The 23,063-nt window shown below is 38.0% G+C and overlaps 1 protein-coding gene across 2 annotated transcripts; it reads left to right on the top strand.

Moving 5' to 3' along the window:
• The first annotated feature begins 3,558 nt into the window (after positions 1-3,558).
• Positions 3,559-20,903, top strand: LOC139133218 (uncharacterized). 2 transcript variants are annotated; one of them, XM_070699694.1, is made up of 6 exons: positions 7,093-7,258; positions 12,361-12,410; positions 12,960-13,711; positions 16,325-16,396; positions 17,801-17,957; positions 18,601-20,891. In XM_070699694.1, the coding sequence occupies exons 1-6, from the start codon at positions 7,147-7,149 to the stop codon at positions 18,628-18,630; spliced, it is 1,173 nt and encodes a 390-aa protein (XP_070555795.1). In that variant the 5' UTR covers positions 7,093-7,146; the 3' UTR covers positions 18,631-20,891. The 2 variants fall into 2 exon arrangements, with proteins under 2 accessions (XP_070555796.1, XP_070555795.1); XM_070699695.1 differs by lacking the exons at positions 7,093-7,258; positions 12,361-12,410 and adding an exon at positions 3,559-3,818 and having other exon boundaries at positions 18,601-20,903.
• The last annotated feature ends 2,160 nt before the right edge of the window (positions 20,904-23,063 follow it).

The raw sequence follows: 23,063 nt of genomic DNA, 5'->3' as shown, positions 1-23,063 counted from the left end.
TTAAAAGCACTCAGGACAGATTCACTCCATGTCTGAAATCGATAATTTGCCGAAAAGAGGGTGTTGATTACAGCCTGTATAGGATCTGTGGCAGCGATAACCAGTTTATGTAGCAAAGTGGCAAAAAAACCCGTCTTTGACAAGAAGAGAATAAAATACTGTTGATACTAAAGGCAATCGAGTAGTGCATTGGGGGCTCAGGCAAACAGCGATTGTACTTGTAGGTTCAAAGGTCACAAAACGAAAAAATACAGCCATGAAATAAAAATAATAGGCATGAAATAAAAATTACAGGAATGAAAACAAATTACGGCATGGAATAAAATTACAGGTATGAAATAAAGATTACAGGTATGAAATAACATAATTGCAGGTATGAAACAAATACCTCCTGCTGCCTCATTAGGCCACCGTAATTCGTATTTAATTTTTGTCGTATTTAATTTTTGTCTGTATTCATTCGAGTTGTAAAATTAAGATAAGTATTGTGTATAAAATATGTTTTTTGATCTTTCTCTTGGGCGGAGCAATGTGGTGTAACATATGGTCTTATACAGAGCTAATCTTTAGTATTTATACTATGAGATAATTACCCTTTTCTGCTGTCTCTGAATACGTATAGTAAAGTATACAGCTAACTTCACAATCTGCATTTGGCTAGCTACATCTACATGTAGACGAATAACACGAAATAATTGTTACTATAATGGTGCTTGTGGACCTGTTTACAGGCAATTGTGTATGATTTAGAAACATGCCACACACCAGGTAAAGGGAGACATGGCTCATTTCCCAATACCCATGTAGCGAGTTTTTGTGCTCAAATATGAGAGAAATGAATACATTTTGATTGGATCACTCACAGTGGTTGACAATAGCATACAAAGTACAAAACCATACGGAAAATTATAGAGGCACAACTTAATGTGGGTAAGAGTAATGGTGAAGGTCTCCCAGCATCCGCATGGCATACACTTTCAAGTCTCAGAAGGTCTCCTAGCACCTACGTGGCATGTATCTCACTCAGCATGCTCCAAATAAGAAATATGTGATAAAATTCAAACATGGTTGCTTCTACTGGCTACGAATAGCATACAGACAACAACACTAATGAGAAGATTATAGAGGCAGAACAGATGTGAGTTAAGAGTAATAGTAAAAGATCCCCCAGCATCTATTTGATATGTTTCTGACTCACCAAGCTTTAATTGCAGATGGTTGGATAAAATTCAGATTTGAAACTCCAAACCAGTTGATGGTAGCTTGAAAAGAGTAAAACAGATTAGAAAACTGAGGAGTCACATCCTGATGAGGGTAAGAGAAAATGCCACAGGAAAGGCCTTCCGACACCAAGGTGACAGGTATCCGACGCAGCATGCTCCAACTGGAGATGGTTGGATAAAAGTAAGATTTGAAAACTTGAACCGGTTGCTGGTAGCATACAAAGATTAAAACCAATGAGAAACCTGAAGAGTCAACAACCTTATGAAAATTAAAGAAATGCTGCTGGGAAAGTCTCCAAGCACAACGACGTCATGTTGCAAACACTGTCAGGTATAACTATCATCTTGTTGCAATATCAGTCGACCATAAAGAAATCAACTCACGAAAGTTGAAACATCGTCTTGAAGGAGGTAAAATGTAGTCAAAAGACACCGCCAGATCAGCATAAAACAACGTTAATGTTTGCAAATGGTGAGTTCTGGACAGTTAAAGGGATGTGCGTGAATGATTGGTGTTGTTTTGACTGAGTTACCTCAGACAATGTTTACACTTTCGTAGGGTTGATTTTACCGCCTGGACGATATTTACGTCTCGTAGAGTTCCGGGAACTCCTCAATGAAGGGCACATAAGCTACAACTTTTGACATTATTTTCGTGATTTTAGTTTTAGATTGAAATCAGTTCATAGAAATGTTCTCACTCAGAGATGTTTACTCAAGTAGATTATCCACTGAGTGGGACTGCATGGGGAGGTTTCAGTAAGACACATCGTAAACGGGTGGCCACCTCCATGCAACTATATGATAAGCAGCGTAAAATGGTGCATGTACACATTTGAATTTTCACAAATACAACATGGTGCAACCGACTGAAAGGACGGGAAATGTATTAACTCGACTTTGACAAAAAATTTCCCGTTTTTTCATATAATATAGCAAGATTTTGAAAATGGCGGGAAATTTAAAATGAACAAAACTCTGTTCAATTCCTTGCCTACTCTGCCAAAAGCAAATGTTGTTGAGACATAGTTAATGTCTATAACGTTCAATCTGCAGATTGCGATGAATATGTGAGGAAATTTGAAGTACCTTTAGGTTGGACAAATTTCGCAGAGTTGCAGCTGATGTGCCTTTAAGCATGTCTAGTTCGGATATTCCTAATGGTTCAATGCAAACCATTGTAAATGTAACAGCGAATTGCTGGCATAACAGAAGAAAGCTAAGCAGCAGCTTGCCTGATAGATAAACACGCACCAAGTTATCTTCAGTCTTGCCAAATTTCCTGAAGGTTACATCAGTGAAATGTGTTACAATCAGTGGTTATTCATTCTTACTACGAAAATCTGTTTGGTAAATCCATATGTCAATTTTCATAAATTCATTAATATTCACATCAAAAAAGCTTTTAATAGATGTATGATTGTATGCTTGAAATGTTTAATTCCCCGAATATTGATAGGCTTGTTGTAATGACGAATATGCGACTATAAGTCATTCTTTCAAAACAGAAGGCGGTCAAGGTCAAGACAGTGACAGTTCAAAATTATATATGTATATAAACACAAATATAAATCAAATGATTTCGAACTCGATTCCAAAGAGTGTATTAAAATATACCGAAAGTGTCCTACTGGAACATGCCTTTGTCTTTTGCCGAGTGCAGACCCCAAAGAGAACAACGGAATGTGGAATGAAATTTTTCACAATACTCATATATAAAGAACCAATTAAAATATAAGTATTGTTGCATGTAAAACCAATCAGAGATTGCACATACAGAGTGAATCTAAACGCACTGCAATAGTTACACTGTTGAGGCGTTCGTCAGGAAAGTGATAAACTGCCTTTAACACTGGAGCTTTAATCACCACTGTTCCGTGAACCGTCGAGGAAAAAAGATAATCCAGGGTCGATCTGTCATACTTTACGGTAGGGCTTTGAAAGAGATCTCTCACTAAAATTTAAGGCTTCCCATATGACTCTTAGCGAGTGTACGTAAAATGTGTATGTGTAAGAAAATTTCAATTGTTAATACGGCATTTGACACACACGTGACATTAAATTTGGTTATATGATAAAAATATGACAACTCGTATCAACTACGAACTTAAAGAATCACACACGTTTTATAACGCCAATATTCATGAGTAAAAATTCTGAAGAAAAAAAAACAGAGAAAATGTCTGCTCCCAGCGACTCTCCATACCAGATCCTATTAGCCTGCTATTATTCAAACTATTAAGTCTTATTGTGAGATGTGTGACACCATGGCCTGATCTACATCAATTACTTATTCGTTTGAAGGAATTTAATCGTCTTTCGGTGACGCGCCTTTAGGTCACATGGCACCAAACATTTACTCCCTAATACTGACCGAATACGCCGTGCGATTTATTGAAATGTTTATCCGATACGTTCATAAAGCATCGCAAATCAAACACAACAGGTTCTAGTAATAGTATGTGTGAGGAAGCAAAGTTCATTCGATATCATGTACTTTACGTTTTCCAATATTTACTCCGGCATTATGTCTTGTTTTGTCCAGACAGACACCGAGATATCCTCAGAGGTGAAGGCAGGAAAATTTCATCGTCGGTACGTACTACCTCCCTTCAACTACGACATGTAGGCTGGTAGCATCAGTTGTTCACGAACAGGCCGAGCTACTCACTCTCCTATCCATTGCTTTGCGTTTATGTGTCGACATTTCCCCAGGGTCTTATTTACAGTTTCCGGTGTTAATCTCCTATTGCTCCTACCCTGCGAGATTGAACAGACCTAATTACTTGGTTGCGCTTGCACAATATGGTCATGCAGGGCGCCTAGTAAATCTTAGTAATCATATAGCAGCTGGTACTGTTTTTTTTTTTTTTGTGGACAGCTGTTGAACTGTCGTTTTATACCGCCCACACAAATTGAAATAAAAAAGCCATGCCTGTATGTGTCTTCAAGCTACAGTGAGTGCTGAGATATTTCTGGACTTACCAAAAGAGAAACTCGATGGTCGTTTGCATGTATGCTAATGTCGTTTAAGTGTGCATACAGAAAATAAAACAATGAGAAAGACTGAAGCTTTACCAACACAATTTGCTAGGTCTGTTCGAATGCAACCTCAGTGGTTTTTTTATATTTAGTCTTCGATTCACTTGAATCTGAACAGGGTGTAGTAGGAGTACGAGAAGCTGATGTACTCTTAGTAAAAATAACGCATGCAATTTGCCTCGGGGACAGACAGTTTGTTGAAGTGCAGAGTTTACCTTCGCAAAATCAATATCGCGTAAAAATATAAAAGCTGTCCAATTGATTCTTGTCAACACTTGAACTCACTCGTCAAGAATAACGTACACTTGACATTACACACTTGCGGGCTGTATTCTCCACTTGATCACTTGGCATTTGGACATGACTTTGGAAGTGGTACAAGGACGTTTATTTCACCAACCGAACGAAAATTATAGAAAGTACGTACATCAGAAGTTACGGCCCAGTGAAATGTGACTTCACCATCTGATTTGAGGGGTCAGCCTGAGCGAAATTTCAGCTTATATTGAAACATTTATTTGCCTGTCGTGCTTTGTAATATTACTTTCTAACTTGAAGGAATAACAGCTTCTCTGGAACTTTGAGGAATAACAGCTTCTCTGGAACTTTGATATTAAATTGCCAGTTCTACCATCGAATCTTGTCTGTCGAGCCTTCTCTGAATAACCACAGAGGAACATAGACAGAGTGGCAACAGGTATTGTTTAAGGCGTGAAGCGGTTACGTAACCCATCCATGTTCGCCTCGCCTCAGGTTGCTCTCGCCTCTCTTTTCCGAAGAGTGCCGACCATGCATCCTTCGGTAATTTTCGGATTTTCGCCAATTGTTAAGCGAAAGTATGTTCGGCAAAGTTTGTGTTGTTGTTGTCGTGTGGTGCTGAGCGGAATTGAGGTGCTGGCGAAAACGGGAGTGTTTTGAGCTTCAGGAAAGTGAGTTTTACCGTTTTAAAAATTCCTCTCATATTTTTATGAATATATAATGGGTGTGTTTGAACCAAATTTGAAAGTCTTTTATCGATACTGTCTGGTTTTACTCAATGGTTTACGGTCAGTCATACCGTCTTTTACACGTGCGTCAAGGAAGGACATGTTTATGAAACTGCTGGCGTGTTATGTTTTGATTGGCGTGAAGCAGTGTTTCTGGCCTGAGAGCTCACAAAGTAACTATGGTTGCTACGCGACTGGCAGTACGATGCCATCTCGTCGTATTTTTCGCATAATCTCGTGTAACTATCAACCACAAACAAAGCCTCCAAAAAGTTTAACACCTTTGAAGCTCATTTTAATATGAAAAGCCAATAGTCTACCGAGACGACCATGGAACAAAAGGCATGCAAGCGTTGCCATTCTGTCCATGTTTCTCTGTGGAATAACTCAGCAATAAAGCAAAGTGCTTGCACGTCGAGAAACACTTAGCAAAAAATATTGACAAATACTGCACCTCATATGTTCGCAGTTCGTCCTGCCCTCTGACAGATTGTTTTAAGACTTCGTTTTTTCGACTGTAGGCAATCGAAGCAAGACAACACGGCAGTCAGTGTGTCAGTGTTGGCGTAAACAGCAGTTGCGCATGTAGAACACGTGACACTGTCGAGGCACCTGAAACTGAAGCTAATAGTAAAAACACGAAAGTGTGGTGGCAAAGGAATTAGTACAGCGGGGCAGCAAACATGAGAGTGGTGAGGCAGCAGAAATGAGACAAGATGACAGCAAACATGGCAGTATGGAGGAAACGGAAGTGAGACAATATAACTGCAAACATGAGGAATATCACAAAGCAAGAGAAGTGGAAGTCCTGACTGAATGTCCTGAAACTACTTTTTTAATAAATATCGTTATGAAAACTTTAAGACAACAGTCAAGCATTACGAAGAGTGACTGTTCTCGACGCATCCCAACCTCGCTGACCACTCACCGTCTTATCCCGTAACCTACTTTATCAGCGGTTTACAACATTGATAGATAGATAGATAGATAGATAGATAGATAGATAGATAGATAGATACATACATACATACATACATACATACATACATACATACATACATACATACATACATACATACATACATACATACATACATACATACATACATACATACATACATACATACATACATACATACATACATACATACATACATACATACATACATACATACATACATACATACATACATACATACATACATACATACATACATACATACATACATACATACATACATACGGACAGACTATCAGACAAACAGACAAGCAGACGGGCAGACAGACATACATTCATTGAACGTACGCCCATATATCAGAATACTTCCCTTGAAAATCTCTATTCGGCATACTGGTTTTAATATTCACGCGAATGGTTTCTAATGCAGTAATCTAAGATCACCATATAATTCCGATTATTCTACTCGCATAGATCAAAGGTTATATATTACTGTCATGGCTACTCTGTCTGTGGTGTCGTCATCATTGGCTACATTGTTCCTCTTGTAGTTAATTGTCCTGAACGTGTATCTTTAATAAAAGATATAAAGCAATGTCTGTTATTAATACTCAAGCCACCGACTAATAAAATAGTTAAGAAAACGTTCTTTTGTAGACCGAAAACGTCTTTAGAAATATTCTTAGCATTCCATTCTCGCATGTTAAGCTTCATCATTTACGTTTCTATCAAAACATTTGTTGATATGGAGTCATTGTCAACAACCCGTCAACAGTGGAAGGATTCCCTGCCTTGAAGGGAATGTAACCAGGACAAATTTAATGCGCCATGTGTCTAAACATGTGATGCTACTTATGGGCATCAGGTGGTAATAGTAAAATTAAGCGACCTCTGTTGCATTTCCGAGCTGTAGCTGTTTGGCTGAAGTCCTACTCCTATGAACAAAGTGTGTACATCCTGTAACAAAATGAGATCTAGTCTATCATTTCGTAAATTTTGCCTCCTTGGGATCGCTGCTGCCGCTGTCGTATACGTGTTTCATTACCATGGTAAGTCTCAATGTCATTGACATCTATTTCCATTTTTTTTGGATTTACTTTAACTTCACAGCGCATGGTCTTGCCTTCCTTAATACTATTTTAACTAAATCTACCAATTTTAGCCTTTTGACTGAGTGTATGATTTTATACACTAATAATAATTTTGCATGTATCCTTACTGTACGTAAAGGTATATTCAAATATCTGTGTTCGTTGAAAAACATTTTTACAAGACAGTGGTTTCTACCGGCCAGGATTGAGATAACGGTTCGAAAAAAGAATGCTGAAATTGATCAACACACAAAAGTTCTCATTACCTATGATAGCTTTTGTAGCATTTTGGTACTTAATAACACGAGAACACCCATATTGCATTTTCACCATGACAATGGTAGGTTGCAATTATAACATTACTGACCTGATTGAGATTAGTCTGTGTTTCGGGTGCGGCGAATTTACCAATCATGTTGTATATATTTTACATTTATTTTCCGCCTCATGGAATGCGTTTTTCCATATCCAATGCGGATGTGTGTTTTGCCTGCCTCTTAATGTGTGTCCATTTGCCTTTTCTACAGAGCCTTTTTCTTTTTTGTTGTTTCAAGCATATTTGAACCCCTGTCCCCATACATCATTGTCTGTATTTTATATATCTCGCAGCGTCTGTCATGCCGCCTCTTTCTATTTCTCTTTTGTTTTCTGCCCCAGAGCGTGTCCAAATCTACCAGTCTCTATGTATTTTGAAGTCTTTCTGCAGTAACTTCAGTAACTTTCCACTAAAATTCGACTGCAAATCAATTATCGACAAGAATTAAGAACTTTTGGAATTCTTTCTAAGCCGTAGCTAGCTGTGTCACCTCTCGATAGAAAGATAACAGTATATTCCTGGAGCACCTGTAGAACTCTGGGCAACTGCCCGCCTGATAGATCAGCACTCACAAAATCATCTTCAGTCTTGCCCAAAATTTCGTAAAGAATACATCAGTGAAATGTGTAACAATCAGTGGTTGGTCATTAGCACCATGTGAAGGTGTTCGGAAAATCAACATATTTTTGCCATCTAAAAATCATTAATATTCACATCGAAAATCTTTTAATAGATGTATGATTGTAGCTTTGGGAACGTTGCACATCCCCAATATTGATATGCTTGTGCAGTGACGAACATGTGACAATGTATCATGCTTTCAAAACAGAAGGCAGTGATGGTCAGGATACTGAAAATTGAAAATTTGACTCATCTGGTGGCAAAAATTATCACATGTGAGTTAGACAATTTCGTACTGGAAAAATAACTTTCCTTGCGCTGTCAACATCTAAGGTATGTTAATGCATGGGCATAGGCTTACGTTACATGTAAAATCAGTTTGAACATACTTTTTAATCAGACCTGGTCAGAAAATTGTGAAAAATTGCCAAAAATATGTTTCGCATTTGATTAAGTTGAAATTTATCATAATATATTACCTAAGTCAGGTCACGTGACCATAATCTGTTATTTTCCCGCTAAAACTGTATATTGCAAATAACTGAATATTCCAACCGCTAAACATCAAAATTTTAAAATATTACGACCAATTAATGTAAAATGGGATGGGAACTTGTGTTAGAACTAGTGGCAGATGCAAAATTATTGAATTTTGCATATTATTTCTTCACAAAAAACAACAAATATAATATTTTTGACGTTTTACATGAATATTTTGAATATCAGAAAGAAGTATAGATAAAGTTTCATGAGTGCCATGTATTTTGAAAGAATATGATAGATGTTGTTTCCAAAAGTGCAAAGAAAATCAAGAAAATTTAACGGTTTTACGGTTGGAATATTAAAATTAATAAAGACGTAAATTTTGGCGGGAAAATATCAGATTTGGTCACGTGACTCAACTCGTCAAGATTTAGGCAGACATTTTTGAAAGTATTTAATAATTCCAATAATTTCAAATCTGGTGGTTTTTAAAGATATTGATCATTTTCTTACTTTTGGGCTTGATGGATACAAACACCCATGCATTAACTTACTTGAGATGTAATATTGAACATTTAAGCTGTTACATTAATGTTTAAATTATCAACCAAAAGAGACATTAATATTTAATTATCAACCAAAAGAGGGTTACAATATTTTCAACATTAAAATATACAGAAAGTGTCTTACTGAAACACGGTATGTCTTTTGCCCAGCCCAGGCGCCACATACAACAACGCAATGTGAAATGCAATTGTCCACAAATTCATATAAGATAGAACTAATTAAAATATCAATATTGTACGTAAAACTGATCAGAGTTTGGAAATACAAAATGAATCAATACGCATTCCTATAGTTACTGTCGAGGCATTCGACAGGAAAGTGTTAAACTGCATTTAACACGGGATTTTTGATCACCGCTGTTCCATAACTCTCGAGGAGCACAGCTGGGCGAGGTTCAGGGAACGTGTGTTATTTATCATGACGATTTTGACTGTAATTGCTATTTTGAATGTTTTGACAGTTCTTGTTGAGTATTAATTCCATTAAAAACTATAGTGTGTTCGCTTTTTGTTTAAAAATAAGATTGTACTTTAACATTTTACATGTTAACATGTTGTGACAGTTTTAAAATGTTGTCTTATGAAATAAACATCCCTTTATATGTGATGTGTGTACTCTATCCCTGTTCCGCTCTTTGTGTGTTATAAACTTCATTCGAGAGTGCTCAAGCGCGACACAGACAAATAGAAAGAAAGACAAGCAACGCGGCATGCCGTTTGATTCATGGTCGTCTCCATAAACTATGGCCTTTTCATCTAACCAGATATGAACTGAAAATGCCCACGTGTTTCATTATATATTGCAGTTATATGCAAACTGAACCCTTGCCACATTTCTGCAACTTCATTGAAAGTGTTACGACATTGACTGTTCATGTCAAAGATCGTTTCTCCCTCTGCAGAGTTTCTGTATCCCGTTCAACAATGCTGTACCTCGATCACACGATAGTGACGCTATGTAGCTGTGCAGTATTGAATCATAAAATGGCCACCTCGTCTAACAGTAACACGTATTGTCGGGATTATCGTACGGAAAAAAGACTGCAAAAGTAAGACTTATGAATCTTCATCAGAATTGAACACATCATGATTGTACACGAGTATCAACCGTGAATGCACGTTGAGCTCGGCAGTTACACAAGCATGGTACGCTACATGCGTAGCCCTACGAGTATGGCGACAGTGTCCGGCTTTGGCTACGCCGGGGGCTACGCCGCCTGCCGGAGGTGGGAGGCGGCGTAGCCAAAGCCGGACACTCTCGCCATACTCGTAGGGCTAGCTACATGCACTGCCGCGATGCCGATCGTATGCATTCCAAGGCCTATCCCGGAATTTGTTTCACAAACAACCTCAAAGAGAGCAAACATACTTCTATGGACAATGACGAATACGTTTCTTGGCGAAGCAAAATCAAAACAGTGCAGAAGTACATGAAGTAGGTCATGGCCTTGGACTCTGTGCACGAACCTGATTGGACACTTCAATACCTTTGACCCAAAGTAATATTATTCATCAGCACTTCCATGCCATGAGGCTAGGTAGAGAACGTATTAGCCCTGCGTACGATGCTGTGTGTTCCGCTACAGCTAATAATAGCCCCGCTCACCACAGCCCTGCAAAGACCCGTACGTAGAGTTGGTGACTTCAAATCCATTTTTGGACTTGACGTAAAAAGCCAAATTACTGCCGAAATTCAGCGTTCTTGGGCCCAAGTCGTATCCCTGCCTACCTCAGCTACTCGATCGCTTCCAAAATGCCAGTCTTTTATTCTTTTTTCGTAAATAACCGTCGATGTCGGCAACTCTCTCTCGCTAGCCCTGCGTACGTACGCAGTGTACGCGTAACATTACTAGTATGAGGTTATCACGAAAATACCGCAAAGGATGCACGAGGACATTGGCGTAGCGTATCGCTCGACGCGAAGCGGAGGGTGATGCACGGCGCCGATGTCATAGTGCATCCTTTGCGGTATTTTCGTGATAATCTTATTATTATACATCTTACATTCTTCACTGGGACATCAAATTGTCTAGCTGTGCAGCTATCTGTTGGCGAGATAGGGTGCGTGGCTATGCAGGTCATCAAAAGGTCAACCCCGCCTTTTGATGACCCGCATAGCGGCGCACGCTACCATGCCAACAATAACTGCTTTTCCACAGCTACAAATTGTCAGAGTAGTGACCGTTTTAGTGCAATATCAACATGTTTTCTTCCGATTTATAGTGCAAATGTAGAACGCTATCTCAGACGGCTTCTGCAAGCTCTGGAGTGTGTGTACTACTCACGTACGTACAGAGCGCAATTTATAAAAGTGAGCCGGCATACGAATTAAAACTATGATTGGTTACTTAGATCATTATGAGGAGAACATCATTGCGTACAAAGATTGACAGCTGAATAAATTGATCAGATAAAATTAAATGTGGATGCCGCGCTCTGATTGGGCTAATGACTGTCACAATTTACACAATGTTCCAGTTTGCGAATTTTGACGGGAAGCGCGCAAAACTTCAGCAGGTCAGGTCAAACTGATTATATCGGACTTTCCTTTCCGGCGGCCGCAACACTATTGTTCTTTTTATGTTCGTTACTCTATCCGTTGAACGACTTGCCCGCGCAAACAACTGTCACAATTTGATGCATTCCTAGGCCAAAGATAGATACTATCAGCTGCCACGCCCCAAATGAAATGGGGAAATCGGACATTTGGTATATTGGAAATTGAAAAAACGGAAATACGAATTGTGGGAAATAGAGTTTGTCAGAGGGAAATTTGAATGGCCGTAAAGTGCCATCCTCACAGCAGTATACACCTGTTTCCTATATTTCAATCTCAGCCCAAAGAGTTTAAATTTAGAAATAGGCCTAAAAGTTAATAATCAAGATGATAAAACCATTTGAAAATTGAAAATTAGCTCCATTTCGATTTTCTTTTTTGAAAATGCAAATTGGTTTATTGGTTGGCCGAATTGTGCCACGGATTGTGCAGCAACATACCAAATAGACACTTTCAGATTTTTATTTTATTTTATTTTTCCAATATTTACTCCAGAATTATGTCTTGTTTTGTCCAGACAGACACCGAGATATCCTCAGAGGTGAAGGCAGGAAAATTTCATCGTCGGTACGTACTACTTTCCTTCAACTATGACAAGTAGGCTGGTAGCATCAGTTGTTTATCAATAGGCCATGCTTCTCTCTCTCTCTCTCTCTCTCTCTCTCTCTCTCTCTCTCTCTCTCTCTCTCTTGTATCCTTTCCTTTGCGTTTACATGTCAACATTTCTTCATCATCGTATTTACAGTTTCTGGTGTTAATCTGCACTCTGCCCTTCCCAGTTAGATTGAAACAACCTAATAAATACAATTACTTATTTGCGTTTGTGCCATATGGTCACGTAGGGCCCCTGGTAAATGATACTTATCATATCACAGCTGGTACTATTGAAGCACAGACGAGGAGAAAAACTGTTTTTTTTCTCTTTGTCTGTGTTTGAGGTGTCGTTTTATACCATCTTCACACATTGAAATAAAAAAGTGATGGCTGTATGGTTCTGGTTTAATAATGATTAATGATTCACTGGATCCTTTACTTTTAGGAAATATATTGATGAATACTGATATTTTCGTCCTGAACTCATATTTTCGTTTTAATATTTCCTGTTTTCGACTTAAGGAAATCGAAGCAAGACAACTCGGCAAACATGCCAGTGTGGAGCAAACAGAAGCTACGCATGAAGACAGAAAACACGACACTGTTGATGCACCTGGCACTGAAGCTAATAGCGAAAAACACGACAGCGTGGTAGCAATGGAAGAAGTGCAACGGGGCAGCAAACATGAGAGTGGTGGGGCAGCAGCAATGAGACAAGATGACAGCAAACGCGACAATACGGAGGAAACGAAAGTAAGACAAGAAGAGAGCAAACATGGGGGTGTCAAGGCATCAAAAACAGGGCAAGAGGACGGCGAAGACGGCACTGTGGAGGCGACGGAATTAAAAGAAGATGACATCAAACATCAAACCCAGGAGGGAATGCATACGAGAGGAGGGGACAACAAACAAGACGGTGTAGCGGCAAATGAGGCACGGAAAGATAGAAAACAACATGGCAGTATGAAGAAAAATGAACCTGAATACGGAAACAGCACTGATCACAGCGTTCCGGACACAGATAATTTCATGTCAGTACATGGTGATCGGCTAACCAAACGATTTCTGGGTTTCATAAGTAAACCCAATATAACGATCGCTGACATGTTTGAGGAAGAGGAAATCGTTTCAATATTATTGAACATGATGTCGTCGACTAAATACAAGTGCGATGATATCCAACGCATGGGGGTTCCAGTTCCGAAGGACGGAGGTTATTACGTTTGTATGGATGTTGGCGTCAAACCTGAAAATTGCATCGTCTATTCTGTGGGGTCAGTGATACACTATGTATTATCTCTCAATCTTTCTTGTAATTCTCCGAATTCGTTTATCACCTTGTGAGTAATGATATGCCTTTCATCAGCTTTTCTCGGTGCCCTGTACTACGTTCCCTTGAATTTCCCTATTCTTTCACCACGTCTAGTCATCTGTGTCAGATAACTGGCGGACAAACAGCTTATCGGTGGAAAGTTTCGTGATGGTTGCTACTAAGATAACATACCAACATGCCCTGAAATGCTCACGTTGAAGCACATAGCACGGGAATGCCTAACCATCTGCATCCATGTAGAGCAGTGGTAATCGCACTGCTCTACGAATCGTAGCAAGAATCTCTCTCTCTCTCTCTCTCTCTCTCTCTCTCTCTCTCTCTCTCTCTCTCAAAATCAAATCGATATTTTACTGGTATCACTACGGTGTTTCAGTTCGGTTTAACTCACAACAGACGGTATCCAGTCACCAAATGGAGAGGCAATAGACAAAACCGCTCGGCCAAATCCCCACTCTCGATAAAGAGTGGTTCAATAACCGGCCTAAGCTGTTACATTTCTAGCACACGTGTTCACACGCGTGAGATAATGTCGCAGCGATGTCTGTCCGTCGGTTTATCTGTGTGTGTGTGTCTGTCTATCTGTCTGTCTGTATGAGTGATATCTCAAGAACGGCTTATCGGATCAGATCAAATTAGATACATAGATTTTTTTTAGAGTGGCTAGAAGTAATTAGTTTTTCGAGGGTGTGGCTTGCATATTCCATGCCATTTGCATAATTAATGATATTAGAAAAAACGGACTTATAATAAGAACGGATGCACAGAATTGGATAAGATTTGCTACAAATGTTGATCATAGAAGGATTTATCCGCAATGAAAGACATAGCGGTGTGACATGAAAGTTAATTGATAATTTGCATATTTGATGGACTTTCCTAACTAGGGATATATATCTGAAGTGACTCCATCAAAATTGACGAAACTTGGTATGTATATTGAAGATACTATGATTTAACATTACTGAAAGTCATTAAGCATTTTTACTTCAGCCAATTCCTAATTTTTTAAATATTTAATGAACTTTCCTAATTAGGGTTATATATCTTGATTACCTTGGCCACAGTTGACGAAAATTGCTATGTACATTGGAGATACTTTGATACAGCTTAGTAATAGTGATTGAGCATTTTGACTCCAGCCGATTCCCAATTTGCATATTTTATGTACTTTCCTCATTGGGGATATATACCTGGATTAACTTGATCAAAGTTGCGAAACATGCTATGTACATTGAAGATACTAAGTTAAAACAATATTGGAAGTCATTTTGCATTTTTTCCTCAGCCGATTCCAAGTTTGCATATTTAATGATTTTTCTCACATATCTTGATTGACTTGACCAATTAAAGTTGACGAAACTTGCTATGTACATGAAAGATACTATTATACAACATTATTGAAAGTCATACGCAATTTTACATAAGCCAATTCCAAATTTGTTTATTTTATGAACTTTCCTAATTAGGGACATACACCTTGATTAATTTCATCAAAGTTGGCGAAAAAAGCTATGTAAATTGACGATACTAGGTTAAAAAAATATTGAAAGTCGATAAGCATTTTCACCTCAGCTGATCACTAATTTACATATTGAACGAACTTTCCAAATAAGGGATATATATCTGGATTGGTATTATCAAGGTTGACGAAACTTGCCATGTATATTTGAGATACACTGATATAACAATCATGAAAGTTGTTTTAGCAAATTAGATAAACTTATTGCTAATTTGCATATTTAATGAACACTTCTAATGAGGATATAACTGGATTGACATGACCAAAGTTGTCAAAACTTGCAATTTGCATATTTAACTAGCTTTCCCAATTAGTGATATAAGACTGGAAGGACCCTAAAAAGTTTATGAAACTTCAATGTATATTGATGAGACAATTATGTTGTGTAAGTGAAAGGTATTTTGCATTTTCATGTCAGCTAATTTATCTTATGACTTTTCACAGTTTGGCATATATAGCTTGAGGGACTTGACCAAAGGCAATTACACTTGCTATATAAATGGTAATACAATGACAGCAGTCAAAAAAATTTTGTATTTTGTCTCAGCTAATTACACATTTATAGACTTAATGGCCTTTAGAATTAAACTGTGGTGAAAATTGTTCATGATGTTGATCATAACACTTTCAATGAAGTTACAAACATGTGGCAAAACACAGACAACTGCAATATATACTGAAACCCGTGAGCGTTTCAGTTCATATCTGGTTCTGACTGCGAGCTCTCCACAGGTTGTAGAGTTCAGAAGTACTCACGCTCGCACACTCACTCTCATACTTCGCACACGAACTTTATCGAAGCAATGAATACATCGCTTCAACTGGGCGAAATACAGCCTCGGGGACAATTCTGTCCACCAGCCGAGCTATCAATCCAGGGTGGAAAATACGGTGTATCAAGTAACAAGCAGAACCCACCGCAGCTCAATCTCCTAACTATCGACTAAAATTATCAACGTAAGTTACTACAGAGATTCTTTGAAACCTATAGAGCTACTTGACAGCATGCTCATTTGTGTCTCCTTTTTATTTCAGAATTAGGAATCTGTGGTCATTCGATGATGCCATGGCAGACTATGGTTGCAACGTGTACTGCTTTGATCCATTGTGAGTATTCATCTTACTTTGTAAGTTCTGCATGTTGTAGACTTCCGAGGGGTAGTCACTACCACAGGAAGGGCATACACACATGTATCGCGATTTAACCCCCCCCCCCCCTTCGCCATGTGTATGATGATACTTCTAGCTGGCGAGGAAAATTTGATGAAGATAGATTCTGGACCTCTGTCTTTGAATTTAGCAAAACTCAGTCACCACATTGGAATTTTGACTCATAATTTTGCAGAAAGTGTAGAGTTATGACATCATATCAGTAATCAGTCAAAAATGTAAACTTTTGACATCTAAAATGAAACAAAATAGCAGACATTGCTCTAGTAGTTTCAACCGTCCAGCATACACTTGTACTAAATTCAGAGCCGTATGCACTCCTCCTTGGGGAGGCTGTACCAACGTTACTTTATCGTAGAGTGCCCATCCGGCGATTTTAGATGACTAGTGACAGAGCAATGATTTGGATAATCTTTGTTATCATTTCCTATTTTGAATCTTTCATATTTTTTTATATTTCGCAGTTTTATCTTAAGCATTCTTGTGTACTAGAAAACGGAGATCTGGGGCCTTGATATATTAAATCACTGGAACATACAAAACATTGTTCGTGAGAGTCAAAACGCCAGTTTTCGATTCAGGTCTCTCTTCTCGTTGCAAATATGATTCATAAACCCCTATTTTCACATTTTAAAACACAAATTATGTTGTTTCAAGCGTACAATAATACAAAATCAGCAGACAAATCTGGGATATCATTTTAAAAAGCTGCGATGAGCATAATTATTGGTATGACATTCTCACGTTGAAACTTTATTTTTGGTAAAACAGAAATCCAGTAATTTTTTCTAGATGCAGGAGTTTTAAAGACCCGGGATTCAGGTCTTTTGACAAAACGAAATATTAAAAACCCTGTTTAGATCTACGAGTAAACTGCAAATGGACAATATAACTTCGGCCCATTGCACTTGCGTGTATGACAAGAAGAATGATAGCATTATTTTCTTGCAAAATATGCTAGTTGTAGTCGTGTGTGGAGATGCATTTAAAACTTTGTGTCGCTGTGCTTAGTAGAGAAATGTTTGAGATATATTTTTTCTAATCAATGAAAATTACTATCATTTTACTTAGTCCCAGTTTCTTCCTTTCTTTTCGGGATGAAATTGTTTAAGATAGATAGAGTAAGCAGCATAAAACCGAGAGGCAAGATGCATTTCCCTGTATCGTACAAAGCAAGTACGAATACGAAGAACCAATATTTCGCATAATTGTTTCTTGCCTACTCACTTGTAATTACCTACAATGAGTGTAATATCAGGTAAATGATAAAAACATGAGATTTTGCGTATATCTGAACAATGACATGCATTTTGTATGTTTCTTTAACCAACACAAAATCAGCCATGACTTGAAAACCCACCGTCGTTCAGAGCGGGTCATGTTTTACGATATCGCCCTCTGCGGTGATGATGAGGATGAGCGTAAATTCATCGGTAAACATCCACCTGTTAGGTGCAGAACACTGGAATCTCTCAAGAAAATGTTACATCATGAAAAGGTAGGAATATGGTGGCCAACTTGAGCTATTAATAATTGCTTTTTTAAATCTGTCAGGGAACAATAGTCAGACATTTACAATACACAGGCAGACAGACAGACGCATAGATAGACATATAAACAGATAGATATAGATAGATAGATAGATAGATAGATAGATAGATAGATAGATAGATAGATAGATAGATAGATAGATAGATAGATAGATAGATAGCTAGATAGATAGACAGACAGACAGACAGATAGACAGATAGACAGATAGATAGATAGATAGATAGATAGATAGATAGATAGATAGATAGATAGATAGATAGATAGATAGATAGATAGATAGATAGATAGATAGATATATAGATAGATAGGAAGGTATAGATAGGTGCTAGATAGATAGACAAACGGACAGACAGATAGACAGACAGACAGACACAGGCTGAGACAAAGTGTACAGGATGTGATTATCAGAGCTATGTTATTTACACATGGGAGAGCGTCCATTTACTACAATATTCAACAAAACAATGTAAACGTCTTTGCATTTATAATCAACCTGGTGTTTCCAGTCACTCAATTTAATTTCTCTGCGAAGACCCTTGCTGTCTGTAGAATATTACCAACATAACTCTGTAGTTTATGCTTCATTGCAGGAAGTGATCGATGTGCTAAATTCGATATAGAAGGGAACGAATTTGAGTGTCTTCCACAGATGATGGAGAGTGGCGTGCTCGCCAGTGTGAAACAATTGGTCTTTGAAATCCACATGGTGAAACCATGGATGAAGCGTGTAATCGACGCTTGCCAATATCTTGGAACTCTGCAACAAAAGCATGGCTTCAAGCTCTGGTATTCTCGCGAGCCGACAAGGCTACAAAAACGTTATTTTGGGGAGTTTACCGGTCATAATTCAACGTTTTTTGAGCTTAGTTGGGTAAACACAAATTTCTTAAAAAATCTCAAACCATAGGCCTTATACATTTACATACATACATACATACATTCATACACACATGCATACATACATACATACATACATACATACATACATACATACATACATACATACATACATACATACATACATATATACATCAAACATTGTGTATGAACTTAAGTACGTACTACGTGTATACAATACACACAAACAAACAAACAACAAACAAACGAATGAAGCAACACAAATTGAAATCTTAAGCAGCTGGCCAAGGGGTTTGTGTTTTTCATGTGTTTTGTTCGCTGGTTTTACTTGTCCTATGAACAATTTCCGATATAGTAATAAGAAATTACCAACTATTTGCTGTCATCACTTTATTCTGTGTTGCAGCCAGGACAAGCCCTTGCGACAATATTCTCAAAACGAAACACAACTCATACACTTACGCGATTTTATTGAGTGCTGCTCCGCAGAAAGGAAATGTACAGTTTCATAATTACGATTTATTATTTTCTAATAATTAAGAAATAATAGTATTTTTAGACTATTCATTTCCAGTTCGCCTGTGCATTTTGTGGTCGTGTGAGAAAACGAATCTCACACACCAAGGACCTGGGGTCAGATGATATTTTATCTCACATTCGCCGCAGAGAAATCTGAGCCCAGGTCCTTAGGGGTGTAAAATTGTATTAGTCCCGCATCCTCGCATACTGCTGGTCACCCTGGACGCACTCATGAGTCGACTGTGTTGGGTGTACTCTGCAAGTAATGAATGTAACTGACGGTGACCCTTGTTTTTCATGATTATTTTGAGGCTTACATATACGTACTTTCGGAGCTATGATTAAAAGTAATGAAAATGTGGCAGATACGGTACACTGCTGCCATGGCCTGAAATTCCAGCGACGCGGTCCCGATAGCTTGAATTTTGTTTAGTGAAACTAATTTGTTACAAAATATAGCAACAGTTGATCGACAACTGACGCATGTTGTCCCCAAAGTGTGCAAAATGTTCGCAAAAATAAACGTAATGGGACAGTCCTTTGGTTTAAAATTCCTGGCTGCAACACTGCCTAATTCACAGAGATCAAAGAATATATTCTGTCATGGCTCCTCTCGCTGTTGTGTCGTCATCAGTCGCGCTCCTTCCTCTTTTGGTTCACTCTCATGAATTAATGTAATTTAATGTATGATATTAATGTTATGATGTAGCAATATCTCTTGTCAAGTTTATGCCATCGGTCAGCTTAGTGGGTTAGAAAATTTTTCTTTTATTTCTTTTTGTTTTGAAATATTTTAGCATTCCATACTCCCATGTAATGGTACATTACTGATGACGTGAATAAGAAATTGTTTATTAAAACGATAAATATATTGTTTGGGAAGATAATTTCCAGTATTGTCTTCCTGTAAAATTGCTTTTTTTCAATTTTTGTGCTTGTCTGCCTTGTCTATTAGCGTCAGTCGGCAGGGTTTTTTCTGTTCATGCATTAATGGCACAACTGTTCTGATTATGGTATCATCTATTATCTATTTTCTATTTAACTATTATCTCATCTGCCTTCATGTTGCCGGCCTTACATTCACAAAACTCGCCAGCACACGGATATTCTCACTTGGCGAACGTCACCGGGGAAATTTTAGTGTACCAGACTCTCGGCAAGTAAAGATCTGATGTATTCTGTCGCTCAACAGGTGGAGCCACAACTGTTGCATTTCTGAGCTTCGGCTGTTTGTTTGGGGTCTATTCTCCAACGAACAAGGTATATCCCTCGTTACAAAATGAGAGCTGGTTTATCATTTCGTCAGTTTTTCCTCCTTGGGCTCGCTAATGCCATTTCTGTGTATATGGCTCATTACTTTGATAGGTCTCAATGTCATTGCCATATTTTTTGAAAGGTTTATAGATTCATGCAATTTTTGCAGAGCATAGATTCGAATGCATTAAAAATCTTGCATAATGTAAAACATTCATTGAATTAAACAGCTTATTTAACTGAAACAATCAATACAAGACCCTTTATACTCTGTGCACTCTTACAATATGCTTCGTCCCCACAAGTAACTGGAACTAATTTGGGATAATTGGAGCTTCATATTATGTTAGGTTTCCTATATCTGATGTTGCAGTATTCATAAAAACAAGTGTATAACTTAAAAAGAAAAGCAGACGAGCTTACATTTGCAGATTAAACGATATTACCTCACTATCCAATTATCCCAAATTAGTTCCAGTCGTGTTAATGGTATATTCAAATGTCTATAAACGTGGAATGTCATTTTCACAAGCCAGTTGTTTTCTTCAATGGCAAGCATAAAAAATTTACGGTTTGAAACAAGAATACTAAAATTAATCAATTCTGAACATTCTCTCTGCCTACGGACACAATAACTTGTGTGGTATTTGAGGAAAACTGAAGTCTATGTTTTCCACAGTTGGATATATCTATTCAGAACACTTACAATATCCAAATTTTTAAAAAAACGAAGTGTTATAATACGGCTAGTTTTCAATAGGGTTCGAACCCACAACATACGGCATCAGTCGCCTAGCGGAGAGGCCACAGAGAGAACCGCTCGGCTAAATCTCCACTCCCAAAAAAGAGTGGTTCAATAGCCGGCTAAGTTGTTACATTTTTCTGACTGGGACCGCTCCACACGTTGTAGAGTTCGTGAAGCACTCACGCACGTACGCTCACTATCACACATCGCACACACAAACTTTATCGAAGCGAAGCAATGAATACATCACTTTAACTGGGCGAACGATAACCTCGGGGATAATTCTGTCCACCAGCAGAGCTACCAACCCAGGGTAGAAAATACGACTTGTTTTCAATCGGGTTCGAACCAACAACATACGGCATCAGTTTATAGGTATAACTCTTTCTCAAAACATACAAATCTCATATGAAAGCCTTGGCACAGTGATCTTATTAATGTAATGTAAGTGGGCATTATGTTGTGTAGTATTTTGGACAGGAAAGCACTCTGTTTTTAGCTTGTCTGTGAACACATGAGCTTATGTCGCAGCGATGTCTGTCTGTCCGTGTGTAAGTGTGTATGAGTGTATGTCCGTCTGTCTGTGGACCCGATATCTCAACCACATATGAGTCTGTGAATTTTTACTTTTGCAACATGTTTGCAACTTCATTGAAAGTGTTATGATCAACATCATGAACAATGTTCACCACAGATTAATGTCAGAGGTCATTAGGTATATAAATATGTAATTAGCTGAAATAAAAATACTACATTTCTTTGACTTCTGTCATTGTATCACCCCTTTATATAGCAAGCGTAAATACCTTCAAGCTACATATGCCAAACTGTGAAAGCTCATGAGATAGACAATTTGTAACAAGTTAATAAACTTTCTTTAGAGTCCTTCCACTCTTATATCCCTAATTGGAAAAGTTTATTAGCTAAAATAAAAATGTTAAATGACCAAATAACTTTTATAATGTTATATCGTCGTATCTTCAACGTACATAGTACGTTTTGTCAACTTTGATTTAGCCAATCCAGATATCTATCTCTAAATGAGGAAAGTTCGTTGAATATGCAAACTAGCAATCAGATGTTCTAAAAAATCTGAACCAACTTTTGGTCATTACAGTTTCTTGCATTTACGGAGCAAGTTGTATCATTTTATCAAGTCAATCCAGATATATATCCGTAATTAGAAAAGTTCATTAAATATGCAAATTAGGAATTGGCTGAAGAAAAATGCTTAATGACTTTCACTAATGTTGTGTCATTGTATTTTCAATGTAGCTTGATGAGAAAGTTATGGTACTCATACGTCCTGCAGCACGATAAGATTTTTCCATTACCAAATGGTCGATACTAATGCAATCCCACAATGCCTGTGACTCAAGCTTTAATATTTTTACTTTGATCAAAGACAACTTTAACATTTCAAAACAAATTGAAAGGCATCGACATTTCAATTTTGGTAAACAAACATAACATCATTCGAAAGCAGCTGTCAAGACTTGTGTCAAGGGTCACCATCCTGGCGCAAAGTAAACTGGGTAGGCCGGGCTCGGCGAGGTGTCGTACACGCGAAACCGGCGAGGCCATCAAACCTAACTTCGTCACCCAATTATCATCAAACTGCATTGGTTGAAGATGTCATAAGTCCAAACTTTTTTATTCACCGAATTACGATAAATC

The sequence above is a fragment of the Ptychodera flava genome, chromosome 5 (genome assembly GCF_041260155.1).
Source record: "Ptychodera flava strain L36383 chromosome 5, AS_Pfla_20210202, whole genome shotgun sequence".
Taxonomy (NCBI): domain Eukaryota; kingdom Metazoa; phylum Hemichordata; class Enteropneusta; family Ptychoderidae; genus Ptychodera; species Ptychodera flava.
Note: the sequence above shows the minus strand (reverse complement) of the source record. Positions and strands in the feature narration are given on the sequence as shown.

Bases quoted from the DNA above. Each gene is read 5' to 3' on its own strand.
- LOC139133218 (XM_070699694.1), top strand. From the start codon at position 7,147: ATGAACAAAGTGTGTACATCCTGTAACAAAATGAGATCTAGTCTATCA. The intron at 7,259-12,360 runs GTAAGTCTCAAT...TGTTTTGTCCAG, and splicing joins ATACGTGTTTCATTACCATG to ACAGACACCGAGATATCCTC. The intron at 13,712-16,324 runs GTCAGTGATACA...TTTTTATTTCAG, and splicing joins TGCATCGTCTATTCTGTGGG to AATTAGGAATCTGTGGTCAT.